Here is a 25749-nt window from a genome sequence, read left to right as displayed (position 1 = left end):
CCTCTTTTATTATGATTTGCCATCTTATTATATTCCAAACTTCGGTATCCGGTATCCCAACATATATTTGGTAAAATGATTATTTAAAAATTGATATACATTCAGGCCGTAATCCACTACTCTGGCCAAAAACGGGTTGGCAGATGACACATGTCGATTTTTTTGATATGCCATTTTCCTAAAGAAAATTTTCTTTACTATGAATCAGTGATGATGTAATTGTCAAATATATTGATAAATACAATTAATAAGTAGAGGTGTTTATAAATCTAATAAAATGACGAATTTATCACCCAATAAGTTTTCTCCAAAAAGTTTTTACGCAGGTCTTTGTTTTTTCAATTACTTGTTCCTACGTAACTTAAATACGACCTGCGTACAAGTTTGTGTAGTCCCGCGTGGAAAGCTGCGAAGTTTAAGCAGTCCCTTTACAGGATTGTGGTTTATTTGCTTTGTCTAACTAATATATTTTATCAATACTGTTGTACTGAGTTCGATATTAGTTTTATACGACTGTTATTCAACTGAAATTCTATTCAGAGTGTATATTGTAGTTACTTTGTGATTACCTATTGTTCTACTCGTATTATAAATGCGAAAGTTTGTGAGGATGGATGGATGTATGTTTATTAGTCTTTCACAAAGTCACTGCTGGACAGATTTGGATGAAACTTTCCTGTAATATTTGTTGAAACATTTAACAAGTCTACATTGTTATTCTTACTTAAACATTACTTAAATTACAATATGTTTATATATCTTCGCGATACATGAAATAGGTATATGTATATGAAAAGATAAGCAAAAATATATGCGTATAACCGTATACAATACAAAGCTTGTAAAGAGAATTTTTATTTTCTATTGATGGTGAAAATTGAAAACTGATCCATTTAATGCTCTATTATAATAGCTATAGCTTGTGGTTAAGAAAATAAAACATACTAGTATATTAAGCTATCAAATTCCAACCATTGCAACACTTAGCATATTATTAGTAACTCAAGTTTAAATCACGGCTAAGTTAAAACTTTCAAAACGTCTGAAAATTGCATGCGAAATCTGCATAAGATTATGTTTCAAAGTGGAGCCATCTATCATCTCAAATGTCTCAGATGGAGTCGGGTTGCATCTTAGATTTATAAGACAGCTAATGTTCTGGGGAATATGTTACTTGCTTATGTATGGACTGTGTAAATTAATGTCTGTTATATTATTATTATAAATAAGGATTTAAATTGCTTTATATATCTTTATTGCATCCAAATTGTACATTAATAACTTTAGAATATTTGTTTTATGTTTATTGTTAACTAGCTTTCCGTCCGCAGCTTCGCCCGCGTTGTCTAAAACATAATAAAAATAAAAAATCTAAAATATACTAAAACGTTCCTCTTGAATCACTCTATTTATTAAAAAAAACCCGCATCAAAATCCGTTGCGTAGTTTTAAAGATTTAAGTATATACGGGACATAGGAACAGAGAAAGCGACTTTGTTTTATACTATGTAGTGATTTTCTAGTACATTGAACAATAAAGTGTTTTTATTTATTTGTATACTTAAACGATGAACTTGTGTGGATTTTATTTGGAGAAATGTGTGCAACCTTGAAGTAGGATCTAACTTAAATTTTGAATAAAGTTTGATCCTTCTCCAACAGAGTAGCTAAAAGAAAACTTAAACTTAGCATGTTAGTTACAAATTCTGTCTAGTATTAAAAATCGTTGTCATCAATATTCCATCACTGTTTTATAATACAACGTTCTAATAATGATATTACGCACACAATATATTTAAATTATAATTTCATGCATCCAATTATCTTGTATCTCTATATTAAATTTATTGTTATCTAAACAGAGCGGATCATAGTCGCCGTATCCGCCATAAATTATTGCTTATGGCAATATTAAGCGAAACATTTGGTCAAATTCCAAAGAAAACTGGCAACACTCGCTTTTTCGGAACATTTTCAATTTATCGTGTATAAGGAAACGTTAGAAAGTTTGTATGTTGTTGTATTATTAATATTTTGGCGAATGTGTTTGACTTTCACTGAAATGTGTCAAGGTTGGTATTGAGTGAATTTTAAATTATTTTTATTTATATGTATTACGGATATATAGTAACATATACCTATAGCATAGTATGTATATAGTATATACTTGTGTATATTTATGTGATTCTGTAATAGTATGTGTAGTAGAGCATTGTATCCAATTGTGGTGTCGGTAAATTTCTCTAGCAAATTTTCTTAGACAAATCTTCAGTCTGTCCTATGTTCAAGGCCTTTATTCAATTAGTATCCATTCTTCACCCGCTATTAAGCCTTTAATTTCTAATGGGAGCAAGATAGCAAGAATATTAAGCCCGCATTAAGTTTAAATCATCATCTCTGCCTTATTACGAAACCACACAAGTCTTATTACTACAATATTCATAGTACTTGATACGAATAATAATAAATATAGTAAAAAAAAAAACGCATGAAATTAAATTAATAATAGTAATGTCACCGATCCATGATAAGTGTACAAATTTTGAATTCAAATTGGGTCACAATTGAGTCTAAAGGAGCCGGTTAAATACAAACATACATAAAGATCAAGTTAATATAAGCCTGTTAATAGAGATCATAGCTCTTAGCTGGTATTTTTATATAAAATCTCTATATCAAGAATATTTTATTAAAAACGTGGTTGTATTCAGATATCATGTGAGCTAAAACCTAAATTGAGCTAGACCGAAGCTTACAGTTTTGCCTTTAGTAAGCTTTGTGTAACGCCTTTTTGTATTTAAAATAAATGCTTTTATATTGAATCTAACTTAGTTTCGTTTGCTGATACGCATTAAAGTTTTCGACATTCTGTAGATGTAGATTTATATACCTGAGCAAAATTATATCATAATCGGTTGCTCTATTGCAACGTGAAAGAAGACCAATCACATAATCTAATTATTATTTCTTTGTTTTTTATTGCAATGTCACAGTAAAAGTGAAGTAAAGCCTTAAGTTCAAAACAATAGTGAACTATATTTTCGGAGCGTCAATCCAAATAATAATATACATACATTAATGCAAATGACTCATCAGTACAAACCACAACAACATTAAAATTGTTTCATGTTTGTATTCACACATAGATTACAAAATACAATATTAATACTAATCGTAAGCCTAATTCCAAAACATAATTATCTATCTGGAACTATATTATGAGGGTTTTATTAATTACTCTTTCACATCAGAATGGCTGAACGAATCATGATAAAATTTGGAACAGCGGATAGAAGTTATATCGGGATTCAATGAAAGCGAAGCATAGGATTGCAGCTAATTAATAAATATATGAAAGTATAAATAAGAAAGCTCTGGCTTTGTCGTTAGACTATGTTTAGAGAGATAAAATGATGATATAATATTAGCACCATTTTTTCCTACTTAAAAGACACTCTCCTAAAGATTTATACCATAATCCAGCACACATGCCAAGTGTGGGTTAACAGATGTCACATGTCGTTGAAATTTCTGGTACTTGGACATAAAGCAAGCGAAAGCTTATTATGGGATCAGATCGTGCCGTGTGTGAAAAATTGTACTAAAATATTTATTTATTTAAAACTTTTCCTACGATGTGAATCATATTATTATTGTTAGAGTAAGGCAATTAGTTATAGAAAATGTCTTCTATTTCGACTATTGAATAATAATTTAATCAGTATCATAGGATTGATAAATTTTGTGACAAAATTCAGATATTTACGACGCCCAAATATTAGAATAAATGTTAATTTGCAATTGATTTGATAAATATAAATTTCTAATTACAAATACAATTACAAATGCAATTAATTAATAATTAATTAATTAATTTAATTTATGTTGTCTGCTTAACATTTCATAATAGGACGTTAATCAAAGGGCGACGTTTAATAAAGAGGTTCTTAATTAAACGTCTGATTACGCCAGTTATCAACCACATAATATACAGTATATAATAATAATCTTTATTAGTTACTAGCTATGCCCCGCGGTTTTACCGGCATTGGTCCGCTCCTGTTGATCTTAGCGTGACAATATATGTATAGCCATATATTGGCTATACATATATTGCCTTCCTCAATAAATGGACTATCTAACAGTGAATATTTTTTCAAAACTGACGCGTGGTTCCTGAGATTGGCGCATTCAAGCAAACAAACAAACTCTCTTGCTTTATAATATAAGATCTATATAGATTCTTGCCGGTTCTTTTTCAGAGATACCTTTTCCGAATCGGTAGGTAAAACATGTTAAAGATATATGTAATCACGATTCAAAAGTGCTTCTAGAAGAAATCTAATTGAAAATAAATAAATGTTGAGTTTATTGGTATAGATAAAGACAGTACATAATAGGGTATATATGTTATATACATCTCTCATAATCAATGGGGAAACTCAATTGAAAAGCGACTGCGAAATCAATTAACGGCGAAATGAGATGGTCTGGAGGGAAATCTCGGGATAATTGTTGTAGTGTAATATAGATAGATGTATTTTTATCAGTTTATCATGTATTCTAGCAGAAGCCTGTGATTTTATGAACAATGAAATACTTTTATTTTTAAAAATAAATATCGTTAGTTGTTTGTTTATTTTTAATTAATAATTAATAATTGACAGTCAGAGAAAATCTCTTGAAATACTAAGAACTAAGTAGTTATAATACTAAATAAGGAACTCCACTATAACATTCAACAAAAAAATTATGTAATTTTCCCCCAAGTAATAAATATAAACTGAACTATCCTTTGCCCTCTTTGTAACAAATGTCATCCAAATCAGTTCAGTGCTTTAGGCGTGAAGAAGAGACAAACAAACGTTGCGCACTGCGCACGCTCACATTACCATCCCGGGAGTAAAGACATATTTTATTTTCTAGACATTAATATTTCAGCCATTTTTATGACGGAGGGCAAATGGGGCCAACGCACATGTGTCAAATGATAAAATACGAGCTGAGTAATGTGAAATCTTTACGAATTTTTATATTTACTTTAGTTATGAGCGTAAAAATCGTGATAAGATGTAATATTTTTGCAACGTTGTAAAATTTTGTATCATATTAGTTGGTTACTTAAATCTAAAGTAATAAAAAATTAAATTCTCTCATTTATATTGTTATGTGTAATATTAAGGACGTCCCGAATTATGTACGAATCATTGCGATTATTATAAAACGTAAATATTTTAAACGACTCTATTAATACTGTTTAAAATTTATGTTTGATTTAAGTATACTCTTCTGTCACCAACTTATGCTACCTTTGCCACATCTATGCTGTATTTCCAACGACCAAAATAACAAAAAATAATTATGTAGTTTAAAAAAACGCATAAACTTATGAAATTATTGTATTGTCACCGAAACTTATCAAGGATAGGTGGTCACCTATGTACGTGTAAGTGTACAAAGATTGAATAAATTGTGTCCGTCCGTTTAAAATGTGTCAAAATCGAGTCTATTTAGATTCGTTTTTTACGGTTCGGCAGGCCGAGACTAATGTCAGAGAATAGAATAACGCTAAGGAATAGAAACTGTTATCGCTAATTTTTGACATAAGCTCATGATATTTTAGTAATTGCGACTGGATGAAAATTTTGTTCGTGGTCGTCGTCGTCGTTGGTAGGGTGAACAAATTCTTAGCAAAACATCATACGCTTATGTCAATTAGTATCGATAGCGGATTCTATTCCTCTGCGTTTTGACGTTTGTCTCGGCGCTCGGGTCGGTTACATAATATATGTGAAGTTAATAAAAGTTAAAAGATTCTCCAATCATTGATAATTCATACCACTACAACCACTTTCAATCCACTTTTAATTTCCCTGTACTTTCCACCGCTTTCCCGCTTTCCGATCGATTTGGAAGTGAAAAGTTTAACAGCTGTTATTATCCCTTTAACGGTTAACCTCAATAAGTTCTAACAATAGCTTACATTGTTGCAGGTGCAGCGTGAAGTTGGAAACATTTTGTGAAGGTCTTTTTGGAACGTTTTGATTCTTAGTGCTTGTTAAAGTGTTGTGTTCGTTAGAATGTATATTTTAAGAATAAGTGCATTGTAATATTTTTCCTAAATAAACAAAGATTAAAAAAATGTTATATTGTTTTAATTGTATAAAATATTATCTATTATCTATTACACATATAGTCCCTATTTCCTGACTAGTATTTAAAATGCGAAAGTAACAATATCTGTCTATCTGTAGGCCTGTCTGTTTGTCTCTATTACATAAACTACTGAATTGATTTATATTATACTAGAGTTCCGCCCCGGCTTCGCCCGTGGTACATATTTCGCAATAAAAGGTAGCCTATGTCCTTTCTCGGGTATCAAAATATCTCCATACCATATTTCATGCAAACTGGTTCAGTAGTTTAGGCGTGATTGAGTAACAGACAGACAGACAGAGTTACTTTCGCATTTATAATATTAATAAGTATGGATTAGAAACATAGTTTGTTATTTAAGAAAGAACATAAGATAGGTTTTATCCCGGATATTAAGGGCGAAGACTATGTGGTTTTCCTTTGAATATGCGGATGAAGCTGCGGGCGGAAAGCCAGAAATATGTGCAAGAGCGGTGATGAGTGTAAAGGGTGTATTTATGTCTGTCTGTAGTATCATCAACTAGTCCTAGATATCCAATTTGAAGTTATTTTTAGTAAAAATAGAAACGACAAGATCACAGCAAATAAGAAAAACTAGCTGATGTAACTTCGTCTTTTCTCAAAGGAAAATTTTGTGTCATTTTTCCAATATCGTTCATTGATGCTATGCTCCCACTGTAGTAAGTTGATGTTATATAATATAATGCCTTTCATCTCGACTTTCCAAATCACAAACTATTTTTAAATTCTAATATCTATATATATTTTGTAGCAATTTTACTACAAATTTTAGTCTTTTATATAAAAAGTCAAAGGAAAGGTTATTAACATTATGTTATGATGTTAGTATTTTATTATTTACTAGCGGTCCGCCCCGGCTTCGCCCGTGGTACATATTTCGCAATAAAAGGTAGCCTATGTTCTTTCTCAGGGTCTAAAGATTATCTGTGCAAAATTTCATCAAAATCGGTCCAGTAGTTTATGCGTGAAAACCATACATACATACATACATACAAAAATTTCCTCTTTATAATATTAGTATAGAAGTATAGATTTCAGTCTTATCTACAACCTTCGTACCTATCTATGGTGATAAATAAATTCCATTTAATAAACGAATGTTTTAGTTAGTCTATGTAAAGTGAATACTCTGGGTGGTCTGTACAACATTTGCTCAAACCAAATTCGAACCGATTTTATCGTATTTACGCGATAACCTCGTTTAGTTCAAAGCTCCAATCACATAAAGGCAAATACTTCACAAATCAGTCAATGAACATAAAAATTTGTTTATTTCAACATTAACAACGTAACGCAGGTGTTGGTTGGCGCTTTGATGGGCGTTTTACAGCCGGGAATCGAACTTGCGACCGAGAAAAAATAAATATTGTTTCTCTTATTATAGAATGTGTAATGTCTTTGGAATAAAATCGGAGTTATGTTTTACGTTTGATAATTTATTGTAGGGTGCTTTCGATAGGTTAAATATTAATTAAAGAGGTTTATTAGGAAGCGGTCCCATAGCTATATAATGATCAATTTAAGTTTAAATTTAATTTTGCGTAGCGTATTTAAAAATTTGTCGTTACTTTTTAACACTAAACCTGTTCATTATTTATTATATAGATACACCAGAGTAGTAGATATCAAACTGTCACAGGTTGAAATATCCATCACAGATTTCCAATTTCCATGACTTTTAGCACATTGGCAATACTGTTTCTTAAAACATTGACAAGCTATGATTTTAAGGTAATATGTTTAACAAATTGCACATTCAATATTAAACGATTTCAATTATTTCATTCATACTCTACATTATTACTTAATTCACTTATAAGAAAACTCCTAAATAACTGACGTGGAATACATAATGAGTTCATGAACATAACAACCCTCTTCCCTCCGAGTCCCTCTTTAGGGAAGTCCTCAAATTGAGCCGTCACTTTTATAAACGACAGTACAAGTTTTAAGATGGGGATAGTCTAGGAGCTGAGTCATTAAGTTTATGTTTGTTCTTATGGTGCAAAATTTTGCCGCTTTTTGGAATTTTGCACGGCGTTAAATTTACGAAATTTTAGGATAAAGGAAGGTTCGTAAACTTCAAGGGGGACGCCCTTGCGCAAGTCGCTACCATTATGAACCTTCGGCCCACGCTTTAAAATATAGTAGCCCTTCTGATTAACATCGAGAGACAAGGCAAAAAAGCTAAAATATCTATTTCATCACCATCTAATGCGAAATGCTATTTTATTTATTTGTACAGATGACATTCAATCTTATATGAAGTCGATCAAGTCGTCAATGCCAACCCGCTGATCAAGATCGATGATATACAGAATATAAAAAATTATAATATTTACTAAACACATCTTACATATTTTATTAATTATTTAAATCAAACTAACACACTATGCTATCCGAGAGCCACATTAGAAACATAATTTCCCCAAAATTGTCTATTTAGCGAAATATAAAAAAAAAAATACACTATTCAGAACACTTCTACGAAATTATTCTAAAATGCTATTCCAACTCTGACACTAGAGTACCATTATACTCGGCAACGCAATTTGCGCCCTCTATACCGACACCTGACTGTGCTTGCGTACTTATGTATTTTACATGTATTATGACAATCTAGCGTACTCTTAAAGATGTGTACTTGCTATTGTTATGGAACTTGTGAAGGCTGTAGAAGAGAAATTTATATTTTACTAGCGGTCCGCCCCGGCTTCGCCCGTGGTACATATTTCGCAATAAAAAGTAGCCTATGTCCTTTCTCGGGTATCAAAATATCTCCATACCAAATTTCATACAAATTGGTTCAGTAGTTTAGGCGTCATTGAGTAACAGACAGACAGACAGAGTTACTTTCGCATTTATAATATTAGTATGGATTTACGCTTGCTGTTACCATGATTTCGTTCGAGCGAGTGTATGTTGAAATTAAAGTATTTAAAATAATTTATTGTTTCTGTGTTCTTTCTATTTTTTACTGTATCAGCAATTCTATTTCTCTAGCGGGATCACGGGTGGTCGAGACTAGGCGTTGCTACGGCATGGCAAAAAGAATGGCAAAAAGACGAGAGTCTCGATTTTTTCTAATATTTTCCATTCTTTCAAATTTTCTCTTTTATTAAAATAATTTTGAATGCTATAAAATCAAAAATATCAAATTCATTTAACCCGTATGTCTCTAGATAGCGTTATATTAGCAAAATAACAAATTATAAGCGCAAGTGTATAATAAAGATTACCAGCTTATATCCAGAAACAGCCTCTAAAAAGATTTAATACAGCTCGCAAAACTTTCCCCGTATAGACCAGCAGTTGTGCAGTTGAGAATTTCAAACTAAAAGTTGCCAACTCACCAACTTTAATGAGTGCTCCAAATATGAAGCTTGTCTTATTAAAAATTTAAGAGATTTATCATTTTTCGTGACTATTTGCCAAGTTTGTTTATTTCTTAATATATTACTAAAGTAATAAGCGTTCATGGAAGTTTAAAAACCACGTGGATACCCATCCATAATCCGACTGCGCTACATGTTGCTTAACCCGCATTTTCCTGATAAAAGTCGAACAGTTGCGACGATCGAATTATCTAATCACTGAAGAAGATATTTGATACTTCGTGAAGTCAAATATAGTAAAAAAACTACGTATTTTTAATTTTTAATAGTTCTAATCTTAATCCCAGCTGATACATATTCAATAATAAATATAAATCAATAAATGTAAACACTATAAACATTAAAATTCTCAGTCGTTTGAAATGTCGCATTCATCCATATTAATTATTCAAATATTTAAGAGGATCATTAGTCCTCGTCGCCAAGTATTTGAATCGTTGATTCAGAAAGGCTTTATCGATTGACTGGACACCAGCCCGTCGCAAATACTTTGAATGTTCCGCTTAAAGTACTAGATTTTATCCCACTTAACGTATTCTGTAAAAAGAAAGGAATTAGTATTTAATAATATAATTCATTCATTCGTGAAGAAATACACAAAAAAAATTGGTTAAAAAAGAAACACAGAAATAATATATAATATGGCAGAAATGATTTGTAAATCTATGTTTAGTTTTACTTACTCACATATTATTATGAGTAAGTAATCAATTTTCATTTGCATTGCATTTACAAGTAAAGCTTATAAAAAAAAATCACTCGTACGTTTGTATGTAACAATTTCATCATTTTTCAACTACATACATTGATTTTATGAATATTTTACTATCTGTGCCCCACGGTTTTACCCGCAAGGCTTCGCTCCTCCTGTTGGTCTTAGCGTGATGATATATAGCCTATAGCCTTCCTGAATAAATGGGCTATCTAACACTGAAATAATTTTTCAAATCGGACCAGTAGTTCCTGAGATAAGCGCGTTCAAACAAACGAACTCTTCAGCTTTTTTAACATAGATAGATATCTCTAGACTCTACCTACTTTCAAATTTATTCAATATAATATCCTACTCATATTATAAATGCGAAAGTTTGTGAGGATGGATGTATGTGTATGTATATGATTCTCTTTCACGCAAATACTACTGAACCGATTTCAATGAAATTTAGCACTAGTTCCTATATAAATCCATAAAGATTCTGTAAACCAAGAGTTATAACAATACCCACTGTGCACCACAAAATGATCCAAAATACTTGAAACAAACAGCATTTGTACGCAAATAGTTCCGTAAAACGATTTACGACGCCGTAAAATCATTTCCAGTTACCGATCTATTGTTGTGCGTTTCACTAATATTGAATCATCAGTTGCAGATATTCAATGCTAAATGCTAGTATTGGTATTAATGGTTTATATATATTACTTAGTATAAAGATGAAAATATGTTGTCGCTTATGAACCAGAATACCGTTTTATGTGGCCTGTATTTTGTGTTAAAATAAAATTAATATGTTTTTTAAAGCAATTTTTAAGTTTATTGTCGGCTCTTCTCTGTAGAAACTACTTTTCAAACAAGTGGTAAATATTAATTTATGTATTACTTATGCGATTCAAAGTCTAATTGAAAAATAAATGTTTGAGTTTAAGTATGACTTGAGTTTGTTTTAATACTTTTATTATGTACTAGCGGTCCGCCCCGGCTTCGCCCGTGGTACATATTTACGTTTTCTCTACATAAGAACCATCCTTGGACTTCCACAAACATTAAAAAAAAAGAATTATCGAAATCGGTTCAGCTGTTCACACGTGATGCCGCGACAACGCGAAACGGGTTACATTTTTATATATATACTAGCGGTCCGCCCCGGCTTCGCCCGTGGTACATATGAAAAATAGATGTTGGCCGATTCTCAGACTTACCCGATATGCACAGAAAATTTCATGAGAATCGGTCCACCCGTTTCGGAGGAGTATGCAGACTAACATTGTGACACGAGAATTTTATATATAAGATATACATGAAGATTCAGTAGTTCTAGAAAAGGTTGCAACTCTTCTTATATACCTCTGTCATAAGGGTATCGGTCTAACCGTCAGTGTCCTGGCAGAATAACGCTTGCCGTACAAGCTTGTACGAATGTGTATGTGTGTACATTATAATGTATAATGTTGTACGCCCTTTGTACGCTACACGTTAAATCACATGTATCACATGGCACAGGTACATGATGAATACAAATGGGCTAAGCGTTTATATTCTAAGTCACGCTCGAAATAATTTCTGTATTTTATTCAGTACATATTATGACAATCTGTGTGTGTATATAAAGGTATATATAGAATAGGTATACATAGATATTGTCGCGTGTGAGTCGTACATAATTATATTACGTTGTTTTACCGAATTTGAAAGAGGAGGTTATATCATTTGACTTTTGGTGTAAATTTAATTTATTTCGTATTAAGACCACTAAAAGAAATTTAATATAATAATGGAATACACACACGCACAATTCGAAAATATACATATATACCTAAGTACTCCTATCAATATCATTTATTAATACTAGACAATATTTAGAAGAAATAAAAAATTTCATTTACAGGCAAAATAAACAAATATAAACTAATTATAAGTATTAAGGTTCTTCCTCATGTTTCGAGGAAAGCAATAAATCATTGTTTATTTGTTTACTTCAAAGAAAAAGAAAAGGTTTCAATCAAATTAGTTCGGCAGTTTAAAAGATATAGAGTACCTAGATAAGATTTTTTTATGACTTTTGCTATTTCGATTTTTTGTAAGCACTCGGTACTCACATTACTCGCGCGTTATGTATATTTTGACAAAAATTGTGCTATGAGCACGCTAAAAATTATAATATACTGGATCTATCTTCGAGACAAAATTCACTGATAATCGATCAGCCGTTTTGCGCGAATGTACCCTTGATCTATTACAAATATATAGGATCCAAAATTATAAAACAGTAGATTGATAATTATGTTTTATCCCTGTACAATGTACATATACGACGATGAGCCAGGAAATCAACAAAATAACAACGAATAAATAATAATAATTATCCCATAAGTGAATGGGAACTTTGAACTCCAAAAATATGAGGCTAATGCGTTTTATAAAAGCAAATATTGTTATCTAAGTTAATAGTCACTCGAAAACATACTCTTTGATACTAAATGTTGTTTGTCCGTTTGTTATTTGTTTTTCTACAGTTTAAAGTTCTTTGTTTGTTTTCGCATATTTAATTCTTGAGTTTAGAATTTTACGCTTTCCTTATTTATTAAATGATAAAACGTTGTTTCCCATTAGATATGTTGTAATTAGAAAGAAAAAGACTTCTCGTAAATCCCAGATTAAATAGATATCAAAATTGCAAGAAACGTTTAATTTTTTTTAACAATTTCTACCAACATTTTTACCAACTATAAGATCTAATGTGCCACATTGAACTGTGGTTGTACCCTGAACTTGAATTTAAATTAACTGAAAATCGAGCCCACATTCGTATGAAAAAGGGAAAAAAAATTTGAATACAAAAAACATGGACCGCGAACTTGAACTAGAAAAAATATGAATATACACACATTCAAGTGTCGTATTGTACATGTGATGAAAAATATCATGAAAGTGTTCGCAAAAATCTGATAGACATTGTTTTTACAAATAAATCCGTAAGTGTATGCAGGTATGTTCGATTTTTATGCAGAACGAAAATAAAAATTTAGAGCAGCCAATTAATCGTCATAATATTAATGGCTTTAAAAAACGTTGTAATGATAAAACAGGACGATAAGCAGAAAAATATATTAATAATCATTTATGTTTATCATATCAATTTTTTCGGTCTAAAATCGTAATTATATCGATGAAAGAATTTACAAAATTGGTTTATATTTTTTAGTGTACAGATAAACGAACAAACAACAATTTTTTTTTAATCAGCTTAAATATGCTAATAAAATGACCAAAAACATTATCTACAATACAATTAAGAATTTGAGTGCCAATTTAGCACTCCGAAATTTTAAATGTAGGTATTATACATCAAGATAAAATGCTTTTAAAAATCGCTACAGTGTCGCGAACAAAAACTTTTGCTATACAGCCAAGGTGTTGCCGGGCTTAACTTGACAATATTTTAAGAACATGAGCACACTCATGACGTAAAAACTTGAGGTGGAAAATTGTTTTTATTTCTTAGAATGAAATTTATGCGTGTTTTATGTACGTTTATTATATTAAAATTAATATTATTTTATGAGTATAGGATAAGGTTTTAAGAATGTTATCTTATTTTTTAACCGATTGTGTCTGGAAGAGGGTTATGTTATTATGGTTCATAAATAGCTACGTCTCTATCTTATATGCTGAATCACGAAAAATCTCAGCATGTGATTTTATAAAAAACGAGCTGTATACGGTCTCTGCGAAAACCACGCTATACATTTGTGAAAACAAAATGAAAATCAGCGCAACAGTTTTTGAGTTCATCGCGAACAGACAGAGGCATCGACGGAATTTGTTTTATATTAAGTAATACATACATGTATATTTTGACGTATTTTATAACCGTTTTAAAGTTTTAACAGAACACATAAGCACGATTCAAGTTCGTAATTATTCCTTTGTTTCCATTACACTGCAGCCAAAAGAGCTGTTTAAATTAATGCTAAGGTAGGGTTAGCAGATATAGTTTCGTATTTAGAGTTCAGTTTTAATAGCGGCAGTTTTAATAATATTAAATATAACAATTAAAAGCCGTTGGTTTACTAATAATAATTTAATTGATCATTAACGGAAAATAAATTAAAACAAATAAATTAATTTGTAAATAATAGTCTGCGTAGAGCCTGAACTACGAGCAAATATGTAGAGACATATCAAACAACGTATTATTATTTTATCTTCTTCTATATGTCTATTATAAATGCGCAAGTTTGTCTATTTGTTGGTTTGTTACTCCTTCAAGCAAAAACTGGGCACACCCATAGATGTTAACTTGAATTAACATATAGGATAGGTTTCTATCCCGAAAATTCCACGGGAAAGGGAACTATGCTGGTTTTCCTTTGACTACGGCAAATCTGCAGGCGAAAAGCTAGTAATACACATCCATACTAATATTATAAATGCGAAAGTAACTCTGTCTGTCTGTCTGTTACTCAATCACGCCTTAACTACTGAACCAATTTGCATGAAATTTGGTATGGAGATATTTTGATACCCGAGAAAGGACATAGGCTACCTTTTATTGCGAAATATGTACCACGGGCGAAGCCGGGGCGGACCTCTAGTAAGATATATTTGGAACCTACATGGCTTTCTAAATGAAGTTAATATGCTATATACGAATACATATAATATGTCTTTAGAACCTGGTTATATCATAGGCTATATAGAGACACCAGCCTTTGCTTATATCAGAATGCAATTCAGAAATCAAATCGAGGTATGACGTTATTGGAGTACAAAGATGGCCCAAATTCTAGACGTTCATATAAAGCTGACATTGGTTTTGTAAATATGTAGATTTAAATTTCTTATCTTTCTATAAATGACTAGCTGCTCAACAAAAATATAAAATATAGCTTATCTGTTATTTACAAATATTTTAACTTTTAATTAGTGAAAAAATTATTAAAATCGATACAGTACTTTTGGAGCTTATTCAATACAAACAAACAAATCCTTTATAATGTAAGTGTACATAACAGAAATAAATAAGGTAAAAAAACACACAGAAAATAATAGATCCATAGTTTATTCACACAGAAAAATCAACGTCCACAGCACATTTTATCGCATTGTACAATGAATGGTTTTGAATGAATAGATTTGTTGGAATTATTTTGTCGTTACGTTCGTCAATGTACCTGTTAATAAGAAAAGTTAATTTAATATCTAAATACAATACAAAAACAAACAATACAACACAGAAACATAAGAAAATCAGTATTTTCTGCGAACATTTATTACATTTGTTTAACTTTTAACTTTTTCACATTTTAATATATACAAACCACAACGAACCCAAAATAAAAATAATTGGCAATTTTTCTTAACTAGTTTTCCGCCGCGGCTTCGCCTGCGTTTTCAAAGAAAAACCCGCATAGCTCCTGTTCCTGTGGGATTTCCGGTATAAAAAGTATTCTATGTTTTAATCTGGGTCTTCAGCTACCTACATGCCAAATTTCATTGTAATCGATGCAGTAGTGTTTGCGTGAAAGCAAATAGGTACTACTGAATCGATTACAATCCATCCTCACAAACTTTCGCAATAATATGTAGGACTAGCTTCCGCCCGCAACACCGTCCGCGCGGATGTCGGTCTTCGCGTGGATGGTTTATTTCTCCATTTTGAGTAACTCTGACTATGACATCTTATAAATATCTATTGGACCCAAATACGGCTAGGCCTATAATAATACGCAACGTGTGTTCGCGGTTCTACAGAACAACGTCTATGGATAAAACTGAAAAATTAAGATTAATTTTTTTTCTACGTATTTTTCCAGGATAAAAAGTATCCTATTTTACGCCCAGGATAATAAGTTTGTGAGGATGGATTGAAATCGATTCAGTAGTACCTATTTGCTTTCACGCAAACACTACTGCATCGATTATACCAAGTTTCATCGAAATCGAACCGTTAGTTTTCACGTGATGTCTTCACAGACAGACAGACAGACAGACAGACAAAAAATTTTTTAATCACATATTTGGGTTTGGTATCGATCCAGTAACACCCCCTGCTATTTATTTGTTCAATATTTTCAATGTACAGAATTGACCCTTCTACAGATTTATTATATGTATACAGGGTGTCCCACTATTGGTATACTAAGCGCAAAGGGACTTTTAGTTTTGCATACACTGATCACGTAAAAAATACTTAAACAACAAAATTACATCAAAAAATTTTTGCTAAATTTTTCCTGAAAATCCATGTTTTCTTCTCTAGCTTCGCGCAGCCGGCATATACCGCTTCGCTAATGTGAGCATTTTGTCTATGAAAACATAATCTTAAACGATAGGTCACGTGCTGGTGGCAAAGCTGGGCGGATTGCTTGTTATGGGTGTACACATAGAGTTTTAAGAATTCATCTACTTGAAAAAAAACTGCGTCTGGAATTTTATAAGTATTTTTTACGTACTCAGCGTATGCAAAACTATAACCTTCTTTGAGCTTAGTATACCAACAGTGGGACACCCTGTATAGATAAAGATAATTCATAAAGAATTAAGTTTAGAATGTAGCCTTAAAGAGTACGCACTTCTTTAAATTATTTGAAAACACACAGTAAAGTTTTATTAAGCTCATTATCTATTAAATAGTATTATAAATTTGCCATGTTAACCATATTTTATGCCATAGCAACCCTCTGACGTGCGTTCATCTCTCATATTACAAATTTTCATTACATTCTGAACTAGGAAAGTTGTACGCGGCGAGAATTTTAAATGCTTTTGTTACTCGCTCTTTTTGTTAACTCCCTTTGGTTTATTGTTCACGACAATCTGGTAATATGAACATTAAAAAAATAAAGTGGTATCAGAACCTCCACCTTTTGTGAAGTTGATATAGCGTATTAAAAATCGTGCCAATACTAAAAACACGAAAGTTTGTAAGAATGTATGGATGTATGTTTGTTACACTTTCACATGAAAACCACTGAACTGATTTTGCTGATACTTTGCAGTTATGTAGCTTATGTACCAGAATATCATGAGATGGAACAACCGCGCGACACAGCATGTAGTACCTACTAATGTAATATTTATTACATAATATAATGTACTAGCATTTTGTACTCAATATTTCTTAAAATCTATTTTACTATAAATTATAAATTCAACTTAAATCAAAACCACGTACGTAGAGGAAAGCGACCAGCTTAGAAATGCAGATAGCTTGCAGCAGCGGTTTACATGCTCCATGTTTGATATTTGACATTGTTGGTACTACCTAAATAGCCGAAATATCTGTGCAATACAATGCAAATATAACTCTGTAGAAAGCATTTGTAGAAATAAATACATATTTTAATATTACTTACTTACTGTTCAGTTAGAATGCTACAAAATGTTTAAACGATTTGCCATCAAATTTTTAAATGATTGTTGTTGACGTAAAGTTAAATATATAATATTATATCGATATAAAGTTAAATATATAATACTTATAGCATTCAGGGATTGTATAGTTGTTCCTGAGATAAGCGCGACAAACAAAATTGAGAGTAATTTTTATTTTTAGAGCTGCCTGAAATCTTCTGTTTAGCTTATCTGTTAGTTAAAATGACATGAAAATTTACGATAAAAAGTGTCAAATTAGTAATTAAAAACTTTCTCAGCAAGCAATAAAAAACGGCTCTTAACATCGTTAATATCTTTTTTCATTACAGAGTACCTACCTAATGAAAATTATTGCTCATTTTTGTTTTATGTCTTTGTCTACATACCAGTAATCGATTTTATTATTGTTAGATAAATGGTAATACGATCGCAATAGGCCGGGAGATACTGACACAAAATTGACACTACCGCCTACTTCTTTTTTATGAGCTATCGGTAAATTTTTGTGTTACAAATCGTTTGACTTTCGTAATTTATCCGACGAGTTCGACGCCCACGCAACTAGTCCGCTGGTACCAGCGTTCTGACCATCATTTTTCTTTTTGTCATTGCGTACTAAGACCTCTGTAGAACCGCCATCCTGTTACAAATGACCCAAAATTTTGTGTCAGTATCTCCCGGCCTATAAATTATGGAGTTCGAAAGAAATATAAAAGTAAACAGAAACTCTCTCTAACTGTATAGAAATATATCCATATTTTTGTGTCTCGTGCTTCTGTCATCCGCGAACAAAACACGGTCAAAATCAGTTATGATTTAAAAGAAGCCTGTAATATTTGACACTGGGTCTTCATCTATTTCCATTCCAAATTTCCATCTAAATCGGTTCTGCAGTTTCATCATAGAATCTTTGCAGATAGACTTACAATATAAGCATGAATTCTTGTTATTCGCGTAATTTTCGTAACATTTTGGAAGTTTACGTTTAACCGGATTATGATAATGTATTCACTTGCAGGTATGTGGGAGTACATTATACACCTGCTTTAATCTTCCGGGACTGTTATGGTTTTGGTAGAAAAATATTGTTGTGTTTGATTTCTTGTTTAAAAACCAATGATTAAAAGGGCTGTGAAATGTCAATGTTTTTATATATTTTGTTGTTTAATTTGTAAATGTGACTACTTTTTTAAATGCAAAAATTTTGAGAGTAAATTTTCAAGGTCGCCTCATGGCAATACTGTCACGCCATGGACGACGACGATTAGTATCTTTGAATCTTGAAAGAAGTTTCACTTCTGACACGTGTACTCGGCACACACGCTGTTTTTTATTTGTGAGAATAGATAGACGATGTTTCATTTTACCCAAAAGCGGCTTATCTCGATGAAATCACCTGTAGAGATAGATTTTATTCTAAATAAAAGTGTGATTAGTAAAAAAGGGTTGGATATGTGAAGAAAAATAGAAGATTATATTATAGAGAAAAGTGCAAAAAACACTTCTCTATTTTATGATTAGTTTTGGACTATATGAGACAATAAAGAAGATTTGATTATTAAAAAAAATGTGTGCGTGTACTAGTGTACACACGTAAGAAGTGAAACTTCTTTATGAGTTCGTTATGAGATATTTATTTATTCAAAAAATAATTTACTATATGCAATTTTATAGAAATACGTCGAATCACGGAAAAAGATGGCGCGTAACGGAAAGATGTCACGCGTAACGAAAAAATGTTACACTAAATTTTTTTCCAACCCCGATAAAGAAGTTTCACTTCAAAAATTATTTCAAGAATTAACATCAAATCATAGAATTCCCAGAAACTTTCAAGTTTTACGGTAAATTTCCTCTCTTTGTCGATAAAGGCAAAAGTAACCATTAAAAGACTATTAGCCATAGGAATGGAGTCACGCTCACGACCTCACCACGCCCGGACAGATTGACGTTAATGCGATAGTGATTTTAAACTAGTTATTTCGCCCAGACTTTCCTGGAATATCTTATATATAAAATTCTCGTGTCACAATGTTAGTCTGCATACTCCTCCGAAACGGGTGGACCGATTCTCATGAAATTTTCTGTGCATATCGGGTAAGTCTGAGAATCGGCCAACATCTATTTTTCATATGTACCACGGGCGAAGCCGGGGCGGACCGCTAGTAATATATGTATTTTAGGATAAATGTAGCCTTCTGTCAGCAAAAAGAACTTTTAAGTTGGTCTAGTAGTTTTTGATTTTTCTTTACAAATAAATACTCAAATATAAACTAAATACTAACTACGAATCTGTATTCTTCTTTATAATATTGTGCTTTATTTTTACTATTTTCATATTTTTTCTTTTGTGTATTTTCATTTTTAATGAAGTATTAAATATATTCAGATAGTGTAGTTAGGAGCTCTGTAGAAACGTTTTAACACTGGCATTTTATAGGGATTTGTATATTTAATGAATTCTACAGTACATAGATATAAACTTTTAAAAGCATACAGATTATTTTTTAAAAGAGGTTTGTGGAGGAAATACACCATAATAATTTATAATTTATATGAAAAACTCGGCGATATCATCACCCTTTCCGATGTTAGCAAAAATGCTGACATCAGCTGTATTCAACCCACGTCTTTCAGTTTATCATGGAAGGCCAAACTCATTTAAATTGCCTTATTTATTTTCTTATTTAAATATGACTTTTAAATATTTAGGCATAAAAATCTCCTAATATACCTAGAGTTATAAATAATTAATATAGTTAAAAAAGAACTAAAATACATGCTTAAAGTCGTGAAATTATTGTATTGTCACCGATCCTTGATACGTGTACAAAGTTTGAATTGAATCTATCCGTTTAAAGTGGGTCAAAATCGAGTCAGGAATCGATTACATACAAACATACAGTTGAAGCTAATATATTTTCAATTTAATTACCGCATCTAAAATATATCGATTTGTCCAAAATATAGTATAAAAAATACGTGTGGCACTCGAGGACTGCCGCGGTAAAGCTATTGCATAGCATCGCGTCGCTGTGCCGGTTGGAGTGGATGTTAGGTTTTTTCGTTACGGAATTTTACATTCGGTCGCCGCGCTCAAAGTCTGAGATAAAAGCTATGCAATAGCTTAATAACACGAGATACTGGATCTAATTCTCTTATGTTACATAATATCTGATAGTGCAGTATATAACTTTAACTAGAGATTAGACAAACTGCAAGCTAAGCTGTTAGTTCTAGTTAGTGTACTAATTGATTTCTCTGCAAGTTGGCTTTTATATTGTGATTGGTGTAACATTAATTGATGCAGTTTGAATTGAATTCATTATCAGTGCTTCATTTCGTTGCTCTCCAATTGTAGTAAATTATGCTGACCAATCCTTAGTTATTGCAATTAGGCTGTGAATTTTAGGGAATGCTAATGTATTTTGAAAACATTTAAATAGTTCTAAAGTTTTAAATATGTTAGTCAAAGTCGTATTAATGATCGTTCAGTTATTATAAATATTGGCAGAATACAGACAGGTACAATATAGCTTCATGTTTTGTAATATTTTTATCAGCACTGTGGCAAGACTTTCATTTTTTATTATTAAAGATAAAGGATTTTATTGTGTTTGTATTGTTAAGCGTATTTTATGGAAAATTTCATGTCTCCTTTAAGCCGTTTCGTTTATACCCACAATTTATCACCCTATCAAATTTTATCACAGTGTGTAAAGCGGTTTTATCCCTTCAAGTTACAAAGACATACAGCTTTATTGTCATATAATAATACGAGCTGTGCCCTCCGGTTTTACCCGAATTGCTCCTTCTTCCTCGAAAAATGGACTATCTAACAAAGATATAATTTTTCAAATCGGAGCCGTGGTTCCTGAAATTAGTGTGTGCAAACAAACAAATTCTCCAGTTTTATGTAATATGATGAGTATAGTCAAACAAGGCTTAAAATATAATAAATGATTTATCGAGACTATTCTGTTCTAAATATAGGTATATCTGAAAATTTTCCTTTAATATTTAACTTGGAGAGTCAGCTCTGCGAAGTAATAACAAAAGTTGTATAAGAGTAATAACATTTCTTCGACGTGGCGAGACAAATCAAAGCCAACGAACTCGCAAGAGCTAGTAATCAATTCTCAAATCATTTCAAATAATACTTCTTTGTTATAAATTCAAGAGGAATGTTGCATCACTTTCACATGTATTATATCTGCTGCAATAATGGTCCGGGAGCCAGCAGCAGATTTTATGACCAAGTTCCTCTCAAGCGGTAATTAGTAAAATGCATCAAAGTATAGTATTATGAAGCCTCGTGAACGTCAGCTGGAGCTCGGTTGGGGGGAAGAGCGGTTGTAGCCTCCCGTATCAGCTGACGGTTTTTCCACCAAGATACAGCCAGCTGACATATATATTTATCCACAGTTACATATAAGCTATCATCAGGTAAATTTTTGTTTGAGAGGAAATAACGGAAAATAAATTTTTCTTTAAATTTAACTTTCATGTTCGAGACACCAGCTGACGTATAATACACCATGTTGTAACCAGCTGACTATTTTTTTTCGTTGAGATATTGGGTTAGCTACAATTTGACAAATTTTTAGCTGAGAGGAAATGTATTTTTTTTTCCTATGTGCGTGGGAGGCTACAACCGCTCACCCCCCCAACCGAGCGCCAGCTGACGTTCACGAGGCTTTATAATACTATACTCTCATGCGTCTGACGAATTATCTCTTGAGAGGAAATAGTTAACCAAATTTGCACCTGGCTCCCTAACCATAATATAAAAAGTAAAAAGGTGTATCTATCACCACAAAATTCGATCTTCAAAACGGCACAGTACGGCCAACGGCCAACGGCCTGTCCATCTGCAAGAAAACTTGCGCAAGAAATGTCCGACAGTCTGTCTGACAGCAGCTTGCAAGTTTACTTGCAGGTGGAAACGCGGAATTAGACTTGCAAGTTGCTGTCAGACAGACTGTCGGACATTTCTTGCGGAAGTTTTCTTGCAGATGGAAACGCGGCCTAACAGTATCGTACACACGATTAGACGTCAAAGTAACTTGCAAGATTCAACTATCGTGACGTGAGCGAAAAAGTGACAACTGAAGTAAAATGTGGCAAAAAAACACATTTCGACTTGCCACTCCCGGAGCGCTTATATCTATACTTTTTTACTTATAATATCATTGATCTGATTTTTCATTCCGTCTGTGTTAAGACTCCTTTCCTTGGATTTTGAAGCCTGTAGCTGTGGTTGTGTGTGTAAATGTTTTATTTGCTAGAAAGTAGAGACACCAATCAAACTGAGCTTTAATAGGCTTAATATTTGCATCTGCTTTTAAAGTAAGAATCTCACCTCTGGATTGATGTGCGGCGGCATCACGATCTTCTTCTGCGGCGGCGACCTTAACACAACATTTTCATCACGTATTATAATCTGTGGCTCCATCGCCAGCAGCTTCTTCTTACACTCTTGCATTTGCAAGCACTCCTTGTCTTTCTTCGACAACACTGACTCTGAAGATGCATGTTTCGATGTGTGCTTACTCGATACTTTTAAGCTATCCATCGACGCTGTCACTTTAGCACTTTCCCTACCGTTTGAGGACGCCATGTTTATTTAGGTGTACCTCAAGGGTCACTATAGGTCCACTGTTATATAATATTTATGTTAATCAGTGTGTGCTAGTTTTACGATTGCATTTGTGTTTTCTATATTAATATTAACGTCACATTACCTAATTTACCACAAGCACAAACCTAGTCAAATTGAAATTTTAATTGCCAATCTATTTAATAATATAAAATGGTGATATGCCATAATAAACTAATTAATCAATTTCTTTATCACACCAAAAGCATTTACGATTCAGTTCCTTATAAATGTCTATATTTTGTTTTGAATTAATGATAAAAACTATGGTATGATAAGAATTTTAAGATCAAATAGGTACAGTAAGAATTAACCAACTTTGAATATAATCTGTAATATTCAAACTTCTCACTGTCATACCAATTTCAAAATCAATCCAGTTTATTCAAATCAGTATCCACGAGATATCATTTACACCTATTTGCCACATTACGAAATCAGAGCTCGCGAACATAATCCTGCTATTTGAGCATAATTCACAGATTTCTATAGCTTCATTTGGGATGAAAGCCTCTAATAAAGTAACAACTACCTCCCGTGTTGAGGAGATAAGGCTATTAGGCGTGCTTATACTCGCACTTAGGTGAAACGCGTTTTATAAACAGATTTAGATATATAGATATTCTCGATGTAGGTACCTATGGATCAAATTTGCAGGAATTACAGTTATTTAGAGATAGGTTTTTGGAAGTATTTGACTGTTATTACTGAGAAAATATTAATTTGGTGTTGTTTAGTTGTGTTATTGATTGCGATGTGTAAAATTATTTGTATTTGCCCATCAGATTTATAAAAACCAACTAACAGACAAATACTCATATTGTTTTTTTTATTATAAAAGCAATGCTTCAATACCATTAATTATTAAGCATTAAAACACACATTTCTATTTTAAATCTAAATTATTTGTTTACATCTTTCACACCATTAGGTATAGAAAATATTACATTACCCTAAGGCATTACTAAAGTACAGTTTCCAAGTGCGCGATAAAAATATATTCTATTTCAATATAAATAAAGTCCAAACACGAAAAGCATTTTAACTCCCGATACATCACAAGCAATTCACACCTCGGAATATTGTTGTATTTGTATACATGATAACGCTATTTAGGTATTCTATAATATTTTGCAATCAATCATCCCTTTTGGTAAGGGGCAGGTTTTAGGGTTCGTTGGAACTATTTATTTCGGATTAGCTGTGCCCCACGGTTTTACCCGCATTGCTCCGCTCCTTTTGGTCTTAGCTTGATGATATATCTAATATAGCCCATAATATGTTAACCCGACGTTAGTAGGCAATATTCATGCAACCATTTAAGTAAATCCTTGCATAAATAATATTCTGTTTTAATTTTTGTCAATATATACTAAACACTCCCAAAATATATATCGTACATTTGTGTATATTTTTGTTGGTAGTAGAATTTGAATTCCATATAGTTATTACCATATATCCGCATAATAACTTAACCTAATGTGTTGTGTATGTATGAAACCTCATTTTGGCAACTACATTTAATTACCAGTACGAAAAATGAAACTAAATAGCGTTGAAAAAACAAAATGGCTGCGAAAGGAAGGAGCCAAGTAAAAGAAAATTTCAGTTTTAAACTATTTAAACTGATTCATTAATAAAAGATGTTTAAATGCTTTTAAATGTATACGACTCTTATATTTAAACCCAAGTGGTTTATTAGTTGCATTTTTAATTAGACTTTTTTTCGATAGAGCCAAAAAAGCGTTACAATTATTTAAAAAAGGTTTTTACTTTACCTAGCAGTCTAACTAGCTGTAAATTACGCATATGTTTATGTGTGTGTAAGTACCTAGTATTTAAAAAAATAAGTCTTTAACTTATAGTTCTCGATATTAGTAGTATGTAGATAATTGTCGACCGCCTCCTTGGTACAGTGGTTGACGCGTGAGGGTAGCACCGAGGGGTCCTGGGTTCGATTCCCGGTGGAGATGAAGAAAAAAAAAATGTCTCGGTCTGGTAGGACACAGAAGGCTGATCACCTACTTGTCCCTAAAGAAAAATCGATCAGTGAAACAGATGTATAATGCATCTGCCCCTTACCCCACTAGGGGACATGGGACTTCAGTAGGCATGAAATTAAAAAAAAAATGTTCGTCTTGTATGTATTGGTTATAGGATTACACAACAATTAAAAACGTAATACAAGGCTTAATCCAGTAACGTGGTATGCATACAGTTGATAAAAATAGCCCACGATTCACCGTGAAATTTTGATAAATTATTAATTAATTTCACGGTTTCGCTCATCGCTCAGCGTTACGTAAATATTTTGAGAAAATCGTGTAAATATTATTTATAATTTATGTACGTTTTGTATCAAACGATACATCATATGTACGTTTTTGTATCCTTGCTTGAAGGTTGGCATTTACGTAGAA

The 25749-nt window shown here is 32.2% G+C and overlaps 1 protein-coding gene across 1 annotated transcript in view; it reads right to left on the bottom strand.

Moving 5' to 3' along the window:
* LOC149897386 (inactive dipeptidyl peptidase 10) overlaps window positions 1-23290 on the bottom strand; it is an 86491-nt gene extending 63201 nt beyond the window's left edge. The window contains exon 1 of the mRNA XM_090116261.1: window positions 23033-23290. Within this exon, the coding sequence (XP_089972387.1) occupies window positions 23033-23290 (258 nt within the window). The remainder of the gene's footprint in view (window positions 1-23032) is intronic.
* Between the last annotated feature and the right edge of the window lie 2459 nt (window positions 23291-25749).

Source organism: Colias eurytheme, chromosome 25 (genome assembly GCF_061535395.1).
Source record: "Colias eurytheme isolate Ceu_HAF_F1 chromosome 25, ilColEury1 Martin Lab GWU primary, whole genome shotgun sequence".
NCBI lineage: Eukaryota > Metazoa > Arthropoda > Insecta > Lepidoptera > Pieridae > Colias > Colias eurytheme.
Note: the sequence above shows the minus strand (reverse complement) of the source record. Positions and strands in the feature narration are given on the sequence as shown.